Source organism: Typopeltis vanoorti, chromosome 21 (assembly GCF_054136105.1).
Source record: "Typopeltis vanoorti isolate ZY-2024b chromosome 21, IOZ_Tvanoo_1.0, whole genome shotgun sequence".
Lineage (NCBI taxonomy): Eukaryota > Metazoa > Arthropoda > Arachnida > Uropygi > Thelyphonidae > Typopeltis > Typopeltis vanoorti.
In genome coordinates this window covers 28,116,778-28,136,734 of record NC_143569.1, presented here as the reverse complement: position 1 = coordinate 28,136,734, position 19,957 = coordinate 28,116,778, and the positions used below count along the sequence as shown (strand labels likewise).

Below are 19,957 nucleotides of genomic sequence, written 5' to 3'. Positions count from 1 at the left end.
TTCCGCTGCTGTCAACACTGCAAGTCGTGACATCTACCTACTGGACGTGTGGAACATGTGAAAGAAGTGATTCTCTGAAGTTTTAAACAATACTAGTACGAATGCATAGAATATCGTTGTTGAGTGCAATTACGTTTCTAAACTTTCTGCGTTGTAATATTCATTTGTTATTTTTTAAAAAATTATCCTTTTATAAAATGAGCAAACAAAGAACATTACTGGATTTCCTAAATATAAATACAGTAAAGTTTTTACATAACATTTAAGAAAAGTTGATTTCTGTTTTCTGATTTTTGGTCATTACACCAGTACGTAGAACCACTATTTTTTATAAAAAGTTTAATTATTATTATGTTACTACAAACTAGGGAGACCGTGACTACTAAAAGATTAAGAACCGCAATTCTGTGGGATTCAAATCCGGCATACTATTCTGCGACCAGTGATTGTATAATTATGGAAACCCCTTAGGTCTCTGTACAAGAAATTCTTCCACTCTTAGAACAACCCCCTGAACTACAGCCCTCCACACCTTTTTGAAAGTCCATGAGATCACGTCCCTTTCTATGTGCCTTTGTTGATCAGAAATTTGCAACGAACCTTACGTCACATATCTCCACTTTCATATTCTGGCTTTCAGTGATGCGAGTGCCACCTTGCGGGTGTAAAGTAACGGGATTTGGCATCATATTTTGCTAGATTGTGTTAATTATTGATGAAATAAAGTGGAGATATACTTAATTCTGTAAATAAAGAATAAAGTTGAACCGATTTAAATGAGAAATTGTAAAATGTCCGTATCTATTTGAAATCGCAAAAAAAAAAAAAAAAAAAAAAAAAATTGTCAAATCAGACTCGAGTTGTTAAATGCGTACGGACGGGCAAATTCTAATAAGTGCATACGCATTCTTTACTTAACAATAAAACTAATATTTTATTGTTAAGTAATTTATGTCATTTATTTAGCCCTTGTTTAAAACTGAGGACATGTTTTCAGCTTATAAGCGATTGATTGATTAATAACTAGTTCAGGTAAAGCATACACGAGGTTTATGATTTTTTTTCGGATTCGATACTTGTCAAATTATGATTTATTGCTCCCGCTGTTATTTAAAGTAGATTGTGCATAGTCAAGCATAATAAATTATCATGGCTTGCAATATAAATTTACTTTCTTAGAAATAACTTCCATTTTACTAAAACTGATAATATTTTAAATACGTTAAATTAACTTCTGTCATTCTAAAATATATATTATTTACTTTATTATCGTAATAATATAAATATTATTGCGTAAATAATATTTATATTATTACGATTCAGGAAATGATAAAGCACTCTGCAAAACAACTTGACGATAATGGTTTTCGATTTTTAGCGCAGCTGTCGCTATTGTTACGTTTCCAATTTTGATTTGATCGCAACACGATTGTTGCCTTCTTCGTTTTGTTCATAAATAACAATTGGTTAGTCACCTAACATATGTATCTTGTAAAGACATTCAATATATCATTCTTTTATTATTTTCAAATTTCTTCGCTCTACTTCGCATTGAATTTTATATAAACTATCAATATAACAGAGTTTAATGAAACTCTCTGCAGAATAAAACATCTAAATTGGATTTCCCCCCCCCACCTTTTTTGAATGCTATTTGTTATTATTCTGTTCTCACAATGAAAACTCGCTGTTACTGCATATTGCAGTTTTCGTTTCCTTATCGTTGGCCAGTGTTTTCTTTCTTCACGTGTTTATAAGGTACCTTATCACTTGAGGGTTTAATATGAATCCGTAGCCCTGTGCTGCGTCCTACGATCGCAACCAGCAAGGGAGAGCATCTACTTATGAAAACAGTTTTTCTTTTTACAACGGTCAAAATATAAAAGCCAAAGATAACCACACAGATTTGAAGGAATACTTACATAAATCTCTTCGCTCTCTTTGTACTACGGAGGTTATATTTATGTTAGAGATTTTCAAATCACAGTTCAAATCCCCGTCGTATTTCTTGGTAGAAATAAAACCATACAAGAAAACTATCAGAGCGTTGCAGTTATTTCTAGGTTGGTCATAATATGAAAACACTAGGAAAGCTGTCTCACATCGCCTTTTATGCAATATTATAAGTGGGCACTGTTCTACTAAGAAAGATTCGGGTTTAAGATTTTCCATTTCAGATAGATGTTAAAGAGAGAAATATTGTTGGATTCATAGGAGACTAAAATTGAAAAAAAAAAATAAATAAATGGTAGGAAACTTCTAGTATATAGAATGATTTATGTGAAAGCATTCTATATTTATTTTTTGACTTCGCTGTGCGTATCATAAGACTAGATTTCACGAAAAATTCCATTAAGTTAACAGGCCCTAAATTATGTAAACGATTCTAGGAATTATAAAAAATCAAGTGGATTCCAACATTATTTCAAAGCCGGAATACTATAAAAGTTTCGTATGAAATTTGACCAGAGAGCTTACGAGAACACACTCGCCGGTGTTTACGAGTTGCCCTATCCGGACCTTATAACAGACATGATCGCTATGCCCGAGCATCCATATATTCGCCTCCTATCCTCCCTTAAGGTTTCTCTGACGAATATCAATTAGTCTGAAACAGCTGTCAGACTAGAGAAACCTTATCAAAATTGACCAATAGGAAGCGAATATATGAACGCTTGGGCATAGCGATCATGTCTCCTATAAGGTCCGGCTGGGGCAACTCGTAAATGCCGGCGAGTGTATTCCTGTGAGCTCTCTGGTCAAATTTCGCAAGAAACTTTTATAGTTTCTGTATTCGGCTTTGAAATAATGCTAGATTTAATATCCACTGGATTTTTATAATTTTTGCATCGCCAAACTGAAGCCTTTTTGGCTCTTTATTTTAGTAGATTCTAGGAATTGTTAAATTACTTGGATTAAAGAAATATTTTACTGGCAAAGTTTCATGGATCTGGTATTTTGATGTTGTTGGCATTGATCAGAACAAAAACATCCGGTGGACGAGGCCCATGGTGACTGCCATAGTAAATATACGTCATATCTGAATTAATTTGTTCAAAATTCATTTCGTCGTTTAAATCTGAATCGAGGCTTAGAAGAATGGTTGAATTCTTCCCAGACTTCTTCATGGAAGAATGTTGACGTGGGATTTTGTTTATCATAGATTCCATGTTTACACAAAGTTCGATATATTTCAAAAAAATGTGCAACGTGGATGATATTTTGATCTGATAAGTGAGGTATTACAGTAATACTGTCCGTCTGCTGTTTGGACTACAAAAGTCTAGGTTATTCGACATGTGAAAAGATGTATAATTAGCCTTTCGTAGTGATCTCAAATTAAGGAGCAAACATTTGGGATTGATTATTTCTCAATCCTCACAATTAAATAGTTGTTATCGACTAGTCATCGGCAGCAGATATTTAGTATGTGACCCTAAGCATGTATTATGTATGAAAACCAAAACGAACAACAAAGTCTCGTTATTAACCTAGTATATATGCAAGCAAAACGTATTGTTTCCATGGAAACAAAATGTAATATCCTTCCAGCAAGCAAAACTGTTTTTTTTTTTTTTATAGAGAGATCATGTTATGAAAAAAATTTGTAACCTCAAGGGCAGATGTTTTGGCATTACTTTTTCTGTTATCAGAACCCCCCCTCTTTGGATGAATTCTGTGTTTTTTTTATAGCCGTAATAAATGGACGAGTCTCGGAAACAACGAAGCTTGCAAAGCATCTACAGGTGAAAATGACAATGGCTGTTCGGAGGTCAGATAACTACCAGATAAAGATGATTCTTTGCTCGCGCTACCTTGCATGTCGGGCAAAAACCCCTTAGCCATCATACCGCCTAAGACGGAAGGTATACTGGGATGCGCGTGCCAAAAAGAAAAAACAAATCAATAAGTGTAACAGGACTCCTCGGCAATAACAAAATCTGCTGAGCCAACAACACTGCGGAGAAAACTCTGAGAACATGTGCTCGTTACCTAGCAACCTACCTCCGGATAGCGTGAGTGTCGCAAACCGATACTCGGCCTCCGTAGACCCGGCGTCGTTGTGAGCAGCCATCATTAGGTCGTACCAAGTGCCGGGAGTGAGGTCTGTGATGGGCACAGCCGCTTGATCTGGGAGGATGTTGTTGGAGAGGAGGATCCATTCTTTCTGGACTTGGGGCTTGTACTGGACGATGAAGAAAAGGACGGGACAGCCACCATCTTTCCAGGTGCTCAGCCGGAGGATCACAAAAGTGGAGTTCACAGCCAGCAGAGTCGTTTTGTCAGGCGAGACTGGTGCTGTGCTTGGCGAGCCGAGAAAGAAAATAAAAGAAAAAAAGAAAGATTTATTAGCTTACAATTACTGATTAACATGAATAATGTAAAATTATTTACATTTTATTTGAACTTTTTAAAACAAAAAAAAAAATACGCAGACTCGACTCTTAATTTTCGATAGAACTGGGTCGTTTCGCCACTTAGTGACTCTTCATAAAGCAGCGAGAAAGTTTTCTCGCGTGCGATATTCCCTAACAAAGTTTATAAAATTTTCGCCAACGTCTTATCTTCAACCAGCGATTGAAATTGTAGCTGATTTATGTGTTTCTATGACGACACGTGCGTGTGACGTAGTTTTGAGGAGACGTTGGCGATATTGACTAGTGGGGTGTAATGCATTGACAAGATAATATAGACATATGTGCAACGGGAAGTTGGAGTAGACGCTATTGCTTGATTGATGGGCGCACTTGGGAATCTCGCGGGAACCCGGATGGTAAGAATCAACGGTTGAAAACTAAAGGCAGCTTCTGTAGACGTCTATACAATGCACGCACCCGTTTTGAGTGAATTGTACTAATGAATATTTAGCACCTGTATAAATCGGTGGACGCATGCGGAAAACGAACGGTATTCTTGATCATGTGATAGCACACAACGTGTCTCGTGCGAGTGCCCACTCGACAGGGTTATTGATGGGGTTACTCGTTAATTCCTTTCGAATACTGAAATCCTACAGTTCACAAATGAAGATAGAGGATGATTGGACGCCTAAAGCTAGAGAATCATCTCTGGCTCTCTCCAGTGTCCACATAATGCAGTGAGATTAATGTGGACAAAGTTCAGTTACCGAATTCTCCTTAGAATACATTCAATATCGTGCATGCTTATTTTTACTTTGAAATTATTTTAATCGCTAAACTTTTCCTAACCAGAATAACTTCACTTGAGTAACTTCAGTTAAAAATTAACGAACTATAAATTCTTTGAGTAACTTCAAAACTAAGAAGCCACAGTTCGTCAAATTTTAATTAAATTCTGTTATTTAGCAGTGACTGTCTCCTGCTTTAGAAAAATAACTTTCTATTTCATCAAAAATTTTAAAATATCATAACAATTCCGTTTGTAATTTTTATTCTATATTAAAAAAAATATGTAACATTTTATTATTATATAAATAATAGTAAATAATTTTAAAAATAAATTTGTAATTTGTAATTTTTGTAGGTATTTTAAGACACCTTTTAATTTTATATACATCTATAAATCACTAGGCATTGCTAGGATATGTATATATATATATATTTCAAAAAAATGTATGGCTCCAGTCAATTTATTCAGGAGAAAACGCAATTGGTACAATAGCAGAATCGCTCAGTCTGTAGGAGGGAACCGTTTTGATAATATGACTACCGAAGATCTTGGAGCATTCCTGTTAGAAAATAGGCTATCGAAGCAGATTTGGTGGAAATGGTATTGGAGTTAAACCAAATCAATTCAGAAGGTGATAGCGCACTTGAAATTCCGAAGTTCCAAATTTTACACAAAAAATCACAAGGGAAGGCATTATCTTAGCCGAACAATTAGAATATTATTTGTTGAATGCAAAGTTTTCCACTGAAAGGAGCATAAAGTTCAAAAGGGAACCACAAAAATACTTATCTTCATACCATGACATTTACAAAAATGCATCAAGTAAAAGAGTTACCTATTATATGCTAATAATTAGCATATAATAGTGATTTAATAATTAAAAGTTTATCTAAAAAATACAGAAAAATATCTAAATAAATAAAATAAAAATCTAAAAAAAGACAAAAAAAAAGTTCATAGATGTAAACAATTAAAAACGTATAACACTATAGAATTTTTTTTTCTCAAATCATTTCAAAGGATGAAAGACTTTAATCAGCTGTAGCGCAAATAAAGCTCCGAACGTGGCAAAGTCGTACAATGAGCACTTTTAGAGCCAATCCTTTTTATGTGTAAAAAAAAGGCGACATGAGAGTGTCAGGCTAAAAGATAGCTAAACGGAAGCAGGAAAAGTCTGTCAACCTTGCAACGTCTCTTCTTTTTTTATCCCTAAGGAAACTTTGGAGTTTCAATGTCTAGCTTCTGCCTTATTGCGACCTTTCATTCTGTGTTTGCAATATTTCTTGTTCCTGTAAATTACTTCTTAAAAAAAGTGTTGATGTAAAAAGTAATTTAGTAGTTCTGCTGATAACATTTTCCCCATGTATTTTTTTATTTATTTAAATTAGTTTTGTAGTCTTCTTTACTCATTCAGAAATAAAAAGAAAAAACTGTTTTAGAAATTTTGAATGTGGCGCCATCTCTCTGCAAAGAGTTTAAACAAAATCAACCCTTTACATGTTAGGGTTAATAGCTTTCGCCCAGTGGACTGATTGCTTTTTTTCGACCAGACGTTAATTTGTGAAGCTAAATTGTCAGCTGTGTTATTAGTTTTCGATTAGCGGAATTTATATTTGCGGAAATCCGAATATATCTCCATGAAAATGATTTATTTAAAATTCTAAAAAAAAAATATTATCGTGATATGGAACAATTTTTTTTTTTTTTAATATTTTGTGATTTGAAACAAGGGCAAGCTATATTTTCTTATTAAATATTTATGCGTTTGATTTAGGCTAATTCTTCTGCCGATGTGTTATAAATTTAAATGTTTAATAACGCGCTAAGTAATATTTAATTTAATGAAGTGTGTTTTTCTCTTTGATTTTAAATATTTCATTATTTTTGTCTATCGTGATTTATTCACACAGAATAAGAAAAATGCATTCCTTTATGCATTTTCTATTTGCCGATGATGTAAGCAAGTGTTATGATGCTTAGCGAAACTTAACATTGCATTTTGTAATATTTGGAGCACCCTAAGGGAAATGAGTTTCGTAGGTGAACATCCTAGAAGTCAAGTTGAACGATGCAATTTATTAAACGCATCGTAGTCTGAAAGGAACAGCTTTGGAGGCTCACAACCATCGAGGCGTGTGCTTGTAACTATCCCACTTTGTCCATTTCGTGTCGGCTTTGGAAGTCTGAAAGAGGGCTAAATAAAACCTTATCCCCTTACCCGCCCCGCCCCCCCTCCTTCTCACATCTTTGCAGGCGCGTGTTCGGTGATGTAAGCTACTTTAGTGTGGGTAAAGGATTTTCTCATGAGTTACGCCACCCAGGATTAGCGAATGCTATCTGAGGAAAGAGGAAACCGAAGCAGCTAAAAGTGTCCACTTACTCAGACTAGAAGCGCGTCGTTTTCACCGCACATTGCATTTGCCGTAGTGTTAAATTGAAAGGATTTACTTTCTCCCAAGTGACTGCGTTTGAGATGCTTCGAATGTAACTCTGGAAAATTCTCTTAGTTGCTTCTGTTTGGCTCTTTTATTCCAACATTATCATAGAAACACAACTTTGTTCAAGACGCGTTCATTACCATTGTTTAAAATTCATGCTTTCAAAACAATTAAAACTCATTGTTAACTAGTTCATGCTATCTGCCTGAATTACGCAATGCTAATGAGACGTCTACCAATAATAATGTTCTAGAAATTCATTACTAATATATCCGAATGTCTTATTTCTTACATTTAGCTAAAATAAAATGAAAGGTATGCTAATATATAGTTGATTATTATAGCAATTACTAAAACTTGTCTATTAAAAATTAAAATATGCAACTTATATATAATTTACACCGTGTTTCTATAAAAATTAAACCAGTTAACAAAACTTACTGTTAACTTATTCATTTTATCTGCTTGTTACGCAATGCGACATCTACCGATAAGTTCTGGAAGTTCATTTATATTTTTTTCGATATAGAATTATATATAACTGTCACCGTTTTTCATTAAAAATTAAACTAGTTAACAATGAGTTAACAAAACTTACTGTTAACTGATTCATTCCATCTGCTTGTATTACGCAATGCGACATCTACCTATAAGTTCTGGAAGTTCATTTATATTTTTTTCCATATTTCGATACAGAATTATACCGGTATGCCATATTTAATAAACTTAACTGTTATAAAGAAAAGGTATGCTAATATACAATTGATTATTTTGGCAATTACTAAAAAGAGTCTGTTAAAAATTAATTTACGCAATATACAAAAATGTATCCATTTTTTTTTTAAAAACATAAAACACCATAGTTTGAATTATTTGTTGCTAACACTTAGCCTTGAATAATAATATGCTCCGTTCTTTAGCAATTTAAAAACAGACGAATTAGCATTTGAATAGTTAGGCTTCATTTTTAAACCCTTGATATTTACATAATTAGCCCTTAATTGGCGGTAACTGGAGGATAAATTATATCTTTATTTATAAATTTACAAAAGAAATAATGATGATCACAGCGCTGCTGTTATTTGGATCACGTCTTTATAATATTTAAATCATCATTATCATCAAATTCTTACCATGTATCCTCAAGGGGTGTACAGGATATGATAGTACTACATCAAAAATTTACATCATTACTAACTTTCTATCTACAATTTTCCGCTAAATCAGTCTGTTACTTGTCAAGACTCCAACATTATCAGATCTTATATTTCTATCGTCTAAGGCACTTTGTACCGTATCAATCCACTTATATCTTAGTCTCCCTCTGGGTCGTTTTCCTGCCAACCTGGCAGAGAACACTTGTTTTGCTAATCTGTCCTCGCCCATTCTGTTTAAGTGACCATACCACCTGAGATTAGCTCTGCTAACGCATTCCTGTATGCTGACAATGTCAAGTTCTTTCCTAATATCCTCATTTTTAATATGATATTGCCATTGATGCCATCAGTTCACGCCTCTAATCTTTCTCAGGAGTCTCATATCTGCGGTCTCTAGTGTTTGGTCAAGTGTTTTACTTCTGACCCGCCTCTCAGATCCATAAGTTAAAACTGGTTTGAACACCGTCTTGTATACGGCTAATTTAGTGTTCCGACTAATTTCTCTCTTACTCCATATGAATTTATTCAGTTGACTTCCTACCATACCAGCTTTGTTAATTCTGTTGTCTATTTCTATATTTAATTTACCATCTTCAGTAAAAATCGTGCCTAAGTATCTGAAATGTTTTACTTGTTCTATTGGTTCTCCATTCACAATGCAGTTGATATTTTCAATGCTTCTGCCTATTTTCATTGTCTTTGTCTTTTTATTGCTGACCTTCATACCATATCTATTACAACAGTTATTTAATTTAGTCAAGGAATCTTGCAGACTTGTAGCGGATTTATTTAGAAGTATAACATCGTCTGCATAAAGCAAAGAGCTGACATTAACATCTCCAATTCTGATATCATGTTTAATACCACTTTCCTTCATAATGTGATCCATATAGATAATGAATAACAGAGGGGATAATGTACATCCTTGTCTCACACCAGATTTAACATTAAACCATCTTCCTGCACTTCCTTCAATTCTAGCTGCTGACTTACAACTCAAATAAACACTAAGTATTGCTTGATATAATGCTCCATTAACACTATATAACTGTAGCGTATTGAACAGCTTCTCTCTCTCTTGGCACCTTGTCATATGCCTTTTCCAGATCGACAAACTTAAATACAGATTTTGTTTATATTCCCATGTTTTCTCAACTATTTGTCGTAAAGTGAAGATCTGATCCTGACAGCCTCTATTTGGCCTGAATCCAGCTTGTACTTCACCAAGCTTTTCTTCCACAATTCTTCTCAACCGTTTCTCAAGTATACTTGCATAGATCTTGCCAGGAACACTCAGTAGGGAAATACCTCTGTAATTCTCACATTCAGTTTTATTTCCCTTTTTATATATGGATACTATTAGAGCTTTACTCCAATCATCAGGAATTCGTCCCTCTCTTCAGGTCTTCTGAACTATGCAGTGCAGCCACTGCAAGACTTTTATACCACCATACTTCGGTATTTCTGGTCGAATACCATCTACTCCTGCTGCCTTTCCACATTTTAAGCCTTTGATGGCTTTTTCTACTTCAAATATGGATATGTATTCCTGACTGTATGCCTGTTGCGTGTTTTTTACCACTGTGCTATCACTGCTTGTTTCATTTAGCAATTTCTCGAAGTAATTACTCCATACTTCAAGGATATCTTTTTCTTCCGTTTACATGTCACCTTTATCATCTCTAACTCCTTTTACAGCACTCTTTCCTCCATTCCTAAGCTTCTTCAACAACCTCCGGATTATTTTTCCACCTTCTTGATATTTAATTTCTATATTCTTGCCAAAGTCTTCCCATGACTTTTGTTTAGCTAGTTTTACACAGAGTTTAGATTTCTTACATTTATCTCTGTATTCTCTAAGAGCACAAGCTGACTTATTTGCCAGGAACTTTTGATATGCTTTCTTCTTTTTTTTCCCTACCTCTTTAACTTCCTGTGTCCACCATGGAGTTCTGATTTTTCTATTCTTGCAGACAACCTCACAACACGCCTCTCTGGCTGAATCAATCAGTATTTTCTTCAAGGCCTGCCACTGAATCTCCAAGGTTTGGTTGCTGTTCTCAAACTCTTTCATTTTTTCTTCAATAATCTTTGTGTATTTTAGTCTACAGTTCACATCTGAGAGCTACTCAACTTTTTTTCGCTTTAAAACTTTCTTACATGTCATTCTGTTCAATATGAAATTCAATTTTATCCTGCTCAAGACTAAATAGTGATCACTTCCAATTTCAAATCCTGTGTACACTCTGGTGTCCTGCACCAAGGAGAAAACATCACTATCAACAATAACACAATCAATGAGACTTTTCTTATTCCTTGCCTCTTCTCTCCATTTTGTGCACATTTGTATGTTGGAACATTGTGTTAGTAATAACCAGTCCACGTCCTGAGCAGAAATCCAACATGTATTTGCCATTATTATTGGCTTTGCTCTTTTCTCCAAATTTTCCCAAAATATTTTTGTATGTCTGACAATCATTTCCTACTCTGCTATTTATATCCCAACAAGGACCTATTTTTCATTATGTCAGTTGCTTTCTCTAAAGCCTCAAAAAATTCCTCTACTTCTACCTAAGTAGAACCTTCTGTGTGACCATAGGCACAGATAAGTTTCATTGCCCAGTTCCCCATTCTGATATTTGCCCACATCACTCTACTTGAGACTGCCTGCCATTCAAGAAGATTAGCCTCATATTTAGTGTTGAATACTATGGCTACTCCTTCTTTCCCTTGATTGTCATTGCCTGAATATAACATTTTGTATTTATTGCTCAGAAAGATCTCACCAGTTTTTGTCTTTTTTGTTTCAGTCACCCCTATTATGTCAATCTGGTACTTATTTAATTCCTCAGCTAGCTCCATTTCTTTGCCATTCAGGCTTCTTATGTTGATAATACCGATCTTTAACTCTGGTGATGTTGAGTTGCGGTTTGTTTTCAGATTTGTTCCAGTAGCTGACTTTTCGCTCTTTGACTTGGTTCCCTGGGAAAAACAACGGGAGCCTTGTTTAACTGGACGACGCCCCAACCGGCATGAAATGTTTTCATGTTGTACCATCATTTTGTATTTCGGTTTAAGCCAATAAGAATACAATTTGTTCGGCTAAATCCCAAATTTCCAGCCCATCCTCGTTCGTTCAGTATCCAGGTAGATACCCAACTGTTTGCACCACGAGAAGGTGAGGATTGGACATTAGGTCAGAAGCCCCGATCGATTCTCCGCATTCCTTTAAAGGCTATGTGGAGGTCTCCCCTCAGTTATATAGCTTTTATCCTTAAGCACTCCCTTAGTTTGATATTTAAATCAAACCGTTTTAAAAGCTGTTCAAATTTTTTTTCATTTTTGTTAAGCAGTTTAATAAATGCATCAACGTCATCGTATGTTACGCTTCCCCGCAGGTCTACACATTTTACCGCGTAAGTTCCTTAACCAATAATCCCGCGGAATAGGTTGGTTGCTCCTTATCCCATGTTTGTCAAAGCGGGTGTGCATGGGGAGGGTTTGCCTGCTTTGCAGGAGGAAAAACACAAGAATAAACTGGGGGGAAAACCCTGCTCTCCACGCCCAAGACCGGCTAACTTGCCTATGGAAGATCCTTAAGGTCCTCACGTCACCGACGGTAATCGAACCCAGGACACTCCTCCCTCCCCCCCAGGCATACGGTTGTAGAGCGCGTAGTCACTAGGCTGACAGCGCGGACAATAAATGCATCATAATATGAAAAATTGGTCATCACTCATGCATTTCAGATTTAATAGTTTTATAAGGAAGATAAATATACCTCCACCTGTCGTCCGTATACTGATGACGTCACTGGGATCTCCTCTTCCAGCATTGTTGTAAGCAGTGAGGGTAAACTGATGGCGAGTTCCACAACGCAGATTCCTAACAGTGTGACTGTTCTTTTTTGGAGGAATGTGGGTTTCTTGCCACTCTTCAGATTCGCTTTTGTAATGCAGGATGTAACCTGTAAAATTTTAATTTCAATTTGAACCACAATTTAAAATACGTACAACTAAATATAGCACATTTCGAATATTCTGTTAATTAGAACTTGAAAACTGAATGCGATTCTGTAACAACTTTGAACTACACAGAGGCGCCCTCTCTTGGCTAACAAAAGAACTGGAGCATTCCAGTAATGTCAGTAATGTTAAAGAGATTTTGTATGGTTGGAATGATATATATATATATATATATATATATATATATATATTAATTAATTTTCAATATTAAAAAAAAATTTAAGAAGAAATATTAATTTTATTTTAGAATTCAGAGATAACAATTGCAATTAATTAAATACACCTTTTAATTATGTATATAGATTTTATACTTAAATTGAAACTATTTCTTTTTAGTTTTTTTAATTCCTACTATAGTGAGCCTTCATGTGGGTATAATTGATAGTAGTGACCTCTGCCAGTGCTTTTTTTTCTTTAAAAATGCTACCAAATTGCAAACAATAATTTAATGACATTCCTCTTTGTGTTATCAAAACGCCAACCAGTGCTATTACTTTTTTACGTATAATATAATATAATATGGAAAATTATAAAGATTTAATTTTCATTTATAATGAATGAGTTCGTTTTTAAAGTTTAAAAATTAAGCAATGTATAATCGGAAGCATTCTTGCACACGGAAATGTCCTTGCGAATGTTAAGGCAATCAACCAGTTTCGTCATAGACGGGAGAAATTTTGAAGACGTATAATCACGAAATTTTTTGTTCTTAAGAAAATGATGGTGGACAGAGAAGTAATTAATTATCGAAAAGTACCGGGTGAGATTTATTAATTAAATTTGACTCTTTCTCCTACTAATTAAGTTGTCAAGAAGATTAACGACACTAATGGTTGCACTGTTAAATAGGGAATTGTAGTTCTTTCACCTCCACCATACACAGTGACTACTGCTCAAGGGGAAATATTGTCAGCAGTTAGGTGTAATGTATTTCTGGATTAGTTGCATTACATTTAGTTCTTTATATATAAAATAAAGGTATTAACAATAATTTTGTTTATTGTAATAATTGTATTAATTTTATTTCAGAACTAATTGAGAATAATTTCAGAACAGAAAGACACCTTTTAAATATATAGATAGATTTATACTTAAAATGAAACAGTATCACAGCTAGTTAAATGGAAAAATAATTGAGAATAGAATGAAAAGGCATTTTTAGGACTTCCAGGGAAACAAGTGGCAGTGCTATATATATATATATAGCCAATGAAGTTTTAACTGAGGGTCGGCTATTGCCGTTACCCAGTCATGACTAGAGCTTTTTAGCTCAATAACACTCCATCCACACAGATTTACTTCATTCAGATGACGGGATAAAGAGTCAAGGACTCACTCCATCGCCCAGTTCTTTTAAGAACTAAGCTAGTTAAATGATGGGGAAGGGAAGAATAGTCCTTTTTAGGACTTTCAGGGTAAAGAATGGCAATGCTGTAGCCAATGAGGTTTTAACTGAGGCTCGGCTATTGCCGTTACCCAGCCATGACTAGAGCTTTTTAGCTCAATAACACTCCATCCACACAGATTTTCTTCATTCAGATGACGGGATAAAGAGTCAAGGACAGTCCATTGCCCAGTTCTTTTAAGAACTTAAGCTAGTTAAATTGGGGGTCAGGAAGACTCATCACAACCTAAAGTCCTTTTTAGGACGTCCATGGTAACAAATGACAATGCTGTAGCCAATGAAGGTTTAACTGAGGCTCGGCTATTGCCATGACTAGAGCTTTTAGCTCAATAACTCCCCATCCACACAGATTTTCTTCATTCAGATGACGGGATAAAGAGTCAAGGACTCAGCCCATCATCCAGTTCTTTTAAGAACTTAAGTTAGTTAAATTGGTAGAAAAGCGAAGAATCGACCGGGAGATGCGGTGATTAATACCCTTGGAGAGTAATGGATGGTAATGCCAATGAAGTTCTAACGGAGGCTCGGCTATTGCTGTTACCCTCCTGCCATGATCAGAGCTTTAATAGCACAATAACACCTTATCCCTACACTGTCCTCTACAGATAACGGAGAAGATGAAAAGCATTCTTGCTTCGCCCCTTTAAGCCAGTCCTTATTAGGAGCTAGTTAAATAAAAGACGAAATTCTGCAAGTTAAATTTTGCAAGAGGGCAGAGAAAAATGTTGATTGTATTTTTTCTTTAGCAGCATCTTTCCTGAATGGCGAAAGTGAATTATTTATCACGTTATAATATAAAGTTTAGGGTTTAACAAAATAAAGTTTAGGGTTTAACAAAAGTAGTCGATAGATGGCGGCACCTGATATTTCGATTTCCATCTTTATGTCATCTATTAAGTTTTAAGTTAGGTGGAATTTCACTGCGACAATTTCTTTCGGTAGCATTTTTAAAATAGTTTATAATCCTCCGTTTTTATTGAAATAATAATAATTATTATTTATTGTACTATAATATGTTATATGCATGTATTGAATGCTAAACTTGAAAAAAAATTGAAAAATTGTTCATTTTATGTTTTCACTGTGCAATGCCTAAAGAAGTCATCCTTACATTATGTCATATCCTTAAGGTAATATAACGTACGACTTTCTTTGATGGGAAAAGATATAACTAGAAGGATATTATATTACAAGACAGCAAATTTTGACCAAAAAATTTAAGTTTTCAGACAGAAAGCACGCAGTAGCCTATTTTATTGATTTTTCAAGATGTTTTGTAAATATTCTTCACCAGGTAGATGATTTTCACTACCCAGTATGTGACCTCCGTCTACTAATTGGCAGCAAAGTGGCATAAACAATTTCCATGCCAGGTTTGTAGAACAGGTTTCCCAATTGTCTAACCCTTGACTCATCCAGGCCTAATACGTATACAACTTTTCTTACTTAAAATTGCCTTAAAGTATAGTGTAAATGTTCATTAAAATGATTCATGTTAAGATATTCCACAAGGCTCTTTTCAGCTCATTTCATACTGCTTATTTGATAAATTAAGATCAGTGACTAGAATGCAATACGACGCTAGTAATGTGGTAAGTGCTGCCATCTATTGTTTAATCATCAAGATAAATATCTCATTATTTGAATACTAAGATTGTGTGATTGGAATTGTTTATGGTATTACTTCCAGTAAAAATTGTTTAATTCCACTGATTTTCTACTCTATATAATCTAGAAACTGGCTACAGACGTTTCACAGTTTAGCTCTTTCGACAGCGCTGTGAATTGTCTACCATAATCTAGTTTCCAGCTTCTTTGGTTTATAATATATGCTAATCAAAGTTGGGTTAGAATAAGGCCTTGATTTTTGTTTCACTATGTTGGACAGCGTGTCATTTCAGCGGCTTCTTTGAATTTTCGATCATAGCTATTAAATTCGTTATATTGCATTTTTATGAGTCGCCAAAGTACTTGATGTATTTCATTGGAAGTACGAAAAGTTAGGTCAGATTTGCAGGCTTGCCTTTTCTTTACCCTTTTAATATATTATTTCGTGCCAATCTCTCCCAAGCGTGTTGTATGTCAGACGTTATATACACTTAGGTGGTGAATGGGGTTGTTTTGGCGTTTTTATATGTAAGGTAAATAAACTGCATCTCTTTAGCTACTATTGTGTGTATATGCTAAAACATTTGATTGCTTTTGTAAAATATTATTGTTAGTCTTTAGGGACCTCTAAGGATTCTAACGCGTATAAAAACAAGAAGAGGGAACTCCTTAGTTACGGTAACACCTACAGACGCTTACAGGAAGATTCGACGCGAATTCATAACAAAACACAATTTAATCAAGCTTCGTCGTAACTGGCATAAAGAAATTGAAGTTCTAATAATATATAAATACCCCGTCAAACCACGAATCTATGATACATTTAAACACTCTACTTATCCAAATATTCAGAGAAACGTCTGACTTCACGTGTAGGAAAAACATCGTCCAATTTGTTTAAGTTAAGGGCTATTACATCCCATATCGTTTCTTAGCCGAATAAGAAACTCAAAGAGTTTCATGCCGAATATAGAAACTATATAAAGTTCGGCGATTTCAAGCGTAAGCAAATACCTGGATAGAGCAGCAACTGACCCTTAAGGTAGTGCAAGCTGAGGCAACTCATGTCAAAGGTGGAGCAAGATTCGATCACTATTCTTGAATTGAAGCCTTTGGCTCTTCGTATATCTACCATCGTCCAATTTCTTCAATAAAAGTAAACACACCATTATGGACACCAGTGTGTTTTGAAGTGACGGGTCTATTTGCCAACGTCCCCAGATACTCTTGCGAGAACTATTTCCACCAGACATCACCATCATTTTTAAATATTATCTATAAAACACATTTAATTCAAGTTTGTAGTACTACCAACAGAAAGAAGACATAAATAGGACTTAGATTTGTCCACACTTAAATATGTACACGGAATCGTTTGAAAAGATGACCTGTGAAAAGCCCATAATAGGACTAAGGTTCCAAAGAAACCCTTTATAGTTATAACAACTTCTGGAACAGCTTAAAGCACAAAATGCATTTCACAGTAGAAGTTGAAGAAACGATTCCACTTACTTTTCTGGACTTATCAGTTACTGATTAGACTTTGGTTCTCGTTATACAGAAAAAAAATTCAGCACTGGAAGATATTAACATACGAGTTTCCACTGTCACCGCGCCTACACCACCACATTAAGTGACAAGAAAAGAGAATAATAAATGGATTACCTCAGAGCAGCACTTCTGAAAAAGGGAGAGGATAAAATTGATTTTCTAAAACAGTACGACTAAGACGTTGAAAAAAAGTCCTCATGACGCTGAGGCCACCAAAACAGTCGCATTCACCATATGAGTTTTCCAAATTAATATATACTGAATGAAGTACACCATAAGGTGAATATTACACTTAAATATAATATTTAGCAGTACAGGTTAAACTACATTTGAACACAAAAATATTATAAGTAACGTACAAAGAGATATTTAAATATATTCTAAAAATAAATAATGCCATTTAGATAATTTTATTAGAATTATTACTTACCATGAATGCCTGTCTACCGCTAACAGACGTCCCGTACTCAAATACATAATCAGTAAAAGAGTTTGAAAATAGAACAAAATCCATTTACGGCGTTTCGTTGTTTACTATTCTTTTGAGCTGTTGCCATAGCAACGTTTCACAGTTACTAAATGCAAGGTAAAAAACATAGACTAAACTTATATGAGTAGCAGCTTAATGTCAGATGCGTGAATATCGGGCTGCTTTCACGGGTCGCGTAACATCTAACAAGTGACAGGGGATTAAAGAGCCCCCCCCTTTATCAAAACTGACGGCTCAGGATCTAAAGAGGAGATCAAAGTTTAACAAACAACTTTACTTTCCCTCGGAGGGAGAGTTTTGTGTGTTGTAGAGAGGATAAAGCGAAGATTAAAGTGTAGCGAGCTTTTGGATGTCAGACTTGTCTGGTAGTGATCGCGAAAATGTAAACAACTTTCAAATAACGTTGCCTTGGTAACCAGAAACTAATGAAACTGATGCTGTCGGGATACCGCAAGGGACTTGGATGAAACGCTGCCTGCTGCAGGAACAATGCAGATTCATCGTGTTAGGTTAGGCTTTGAAGAGGGGTTTTTATTAAGCTCCTTAAAACCAAAATGCTTTATCATGCGAAAGAGCCTAAGATCGACTGGCATAACAGCCAATGCAATAACCGTAAGCCAAATATCATTTGATAAGTAGTTATTGGTCTAGTGTATGGAGACAACGAGTTTTGAAGTTTCGCAGTTTCTTCTACACTGTACCACAGACATTTATTCTCTGCCTTTACTTTGTAAACGACATATAAAAGTCAATAGATATCACTAAACGACTTCCTGTCTTCTGATCAGTCGCTTGAAAAATTTAAGACGGTAAGCGACTTTCCTTCTTTGAGTGGTATGTTAATTTTTACACGTGAATTTTCTCCAGTTTTTCTTGTTTGATGAAAGCAAACTGTTTTTTGTTTTGCCTTCTGGAAGTAAATAGGGCGATCGGTGTTGGAAATTCCATGGAAATAATTTATAGAAAGAAAATTCATCTAAAGACAACTCATAGTAAGAAACATCACGTGAAGGTTGTCCAAAGACAATTGATAGTAAGAAAATTCACCTAAAGGCAATTCATAGAAAGAAAAATCACCTGAAGGTTGTCCAAAGACAGGTGAATTTTCTTACTATCAATTGTCTTTTGACAACCTTCACGTGATTTTTCTTTCTATCAATTGCTCTTAGGTGAATTTTCTTACTATCAATTAAGGGCAATTCATAGAAAGAAAAATCATCTAAAGACAACTCATAGTAAGCAAAATCACTTGAAGGTTGTCAATTGATAGTAAGAAAATTCACCTAAGGGCAATTCATAGAAAGAGAATTCATCTAAAGACAATTCAGAGAAAAAATGATAATAATGATGCCACATTGATAATAAACTAAAATTTGCTTCAAAAATCGCTTAATTTAAAAAGCAACCTAAAAGAACTAACTTGGAAGCAATTTATAAATAAAAACTGTTTATGTGGGGTGAGAGGAGCTCCTCGATACTCCACGTTAACGCGAAAATACTTCGATAACCACGAAAATTATTATAGTATTCTATCAGTACACACATTTTGAGGAACTGATTTTTCTCTAATATGTTTGAAATTCACAACTTTAATTAATGCTTCTCGGTTCAAAAGGCAGAGCGTTCGATGTGGCATGCATATTTTAATAGGAAAGAGCTTAAAACAATTATTTTAAAATAAGCAGAATTAATCGCAATGAAATTGCACTTCCTTAAGCTGAACACTCATCATTCAGTTTTGCTAATGACGCGCAATAAACTCGTAGTCTTATAGAGAGAAATGGACCATCTGAAATAATTTAAACTTGAATCTTTTCACTGTTTTTAAATGGTTCTGCAGTTGTCAGCATAAATTGCTGACAATTGCAGAATCCCACTTGTTCCTTCCCAGGAACAAATGGAAATCGTGCTCGTAACACATCCTTACAAAGTACAAAACATTTTTATAAAATCAATACAAATACTCTTAGAAATTAATTCATTTACTTATTTTCATTTTTATTACTTCTTCCAACTTGTGATTGGGGTTAGAGTTAGCACCGCAGAACAACTGACATTCTCCGGTAACGACATACCTTTGTAAAACGCAATCAGACCTAACGAGGGAGGGACAGAAAGAGGAAAGATAATCA

The 19,957-nt window shown here is 34.9% G+C and overlaps 1 protein-coding gene across 1 annotated transcript in view; it reads right to left on the bottom strand.

Moving 5' to 3' along the window:
• Positions 1-19,957, bottom strand: part of LOC150094687 (cell adhesion molecule Dscam1-like) — a 380,080-nt gene that overhangs the window by 97,482 nt on the left and 262,641 nt on the right. Inside the window, exons 19-20 of the mRNA XM_090411630.1 lie at positions 12,528-12,713; positions 4,006-4,299 (exon numbers count right to left, since the gene is read on the bottom strand). Of these exons, the coding sequence (XP_090267756.1) occupies positions 4,006-4,299; positions 12,528-12,713 (480 nt within the window). The remainder of the gene's footprint in view (positions 1-4,005; positions 4,300-12,527; positions 12,714-19,957) is intronic.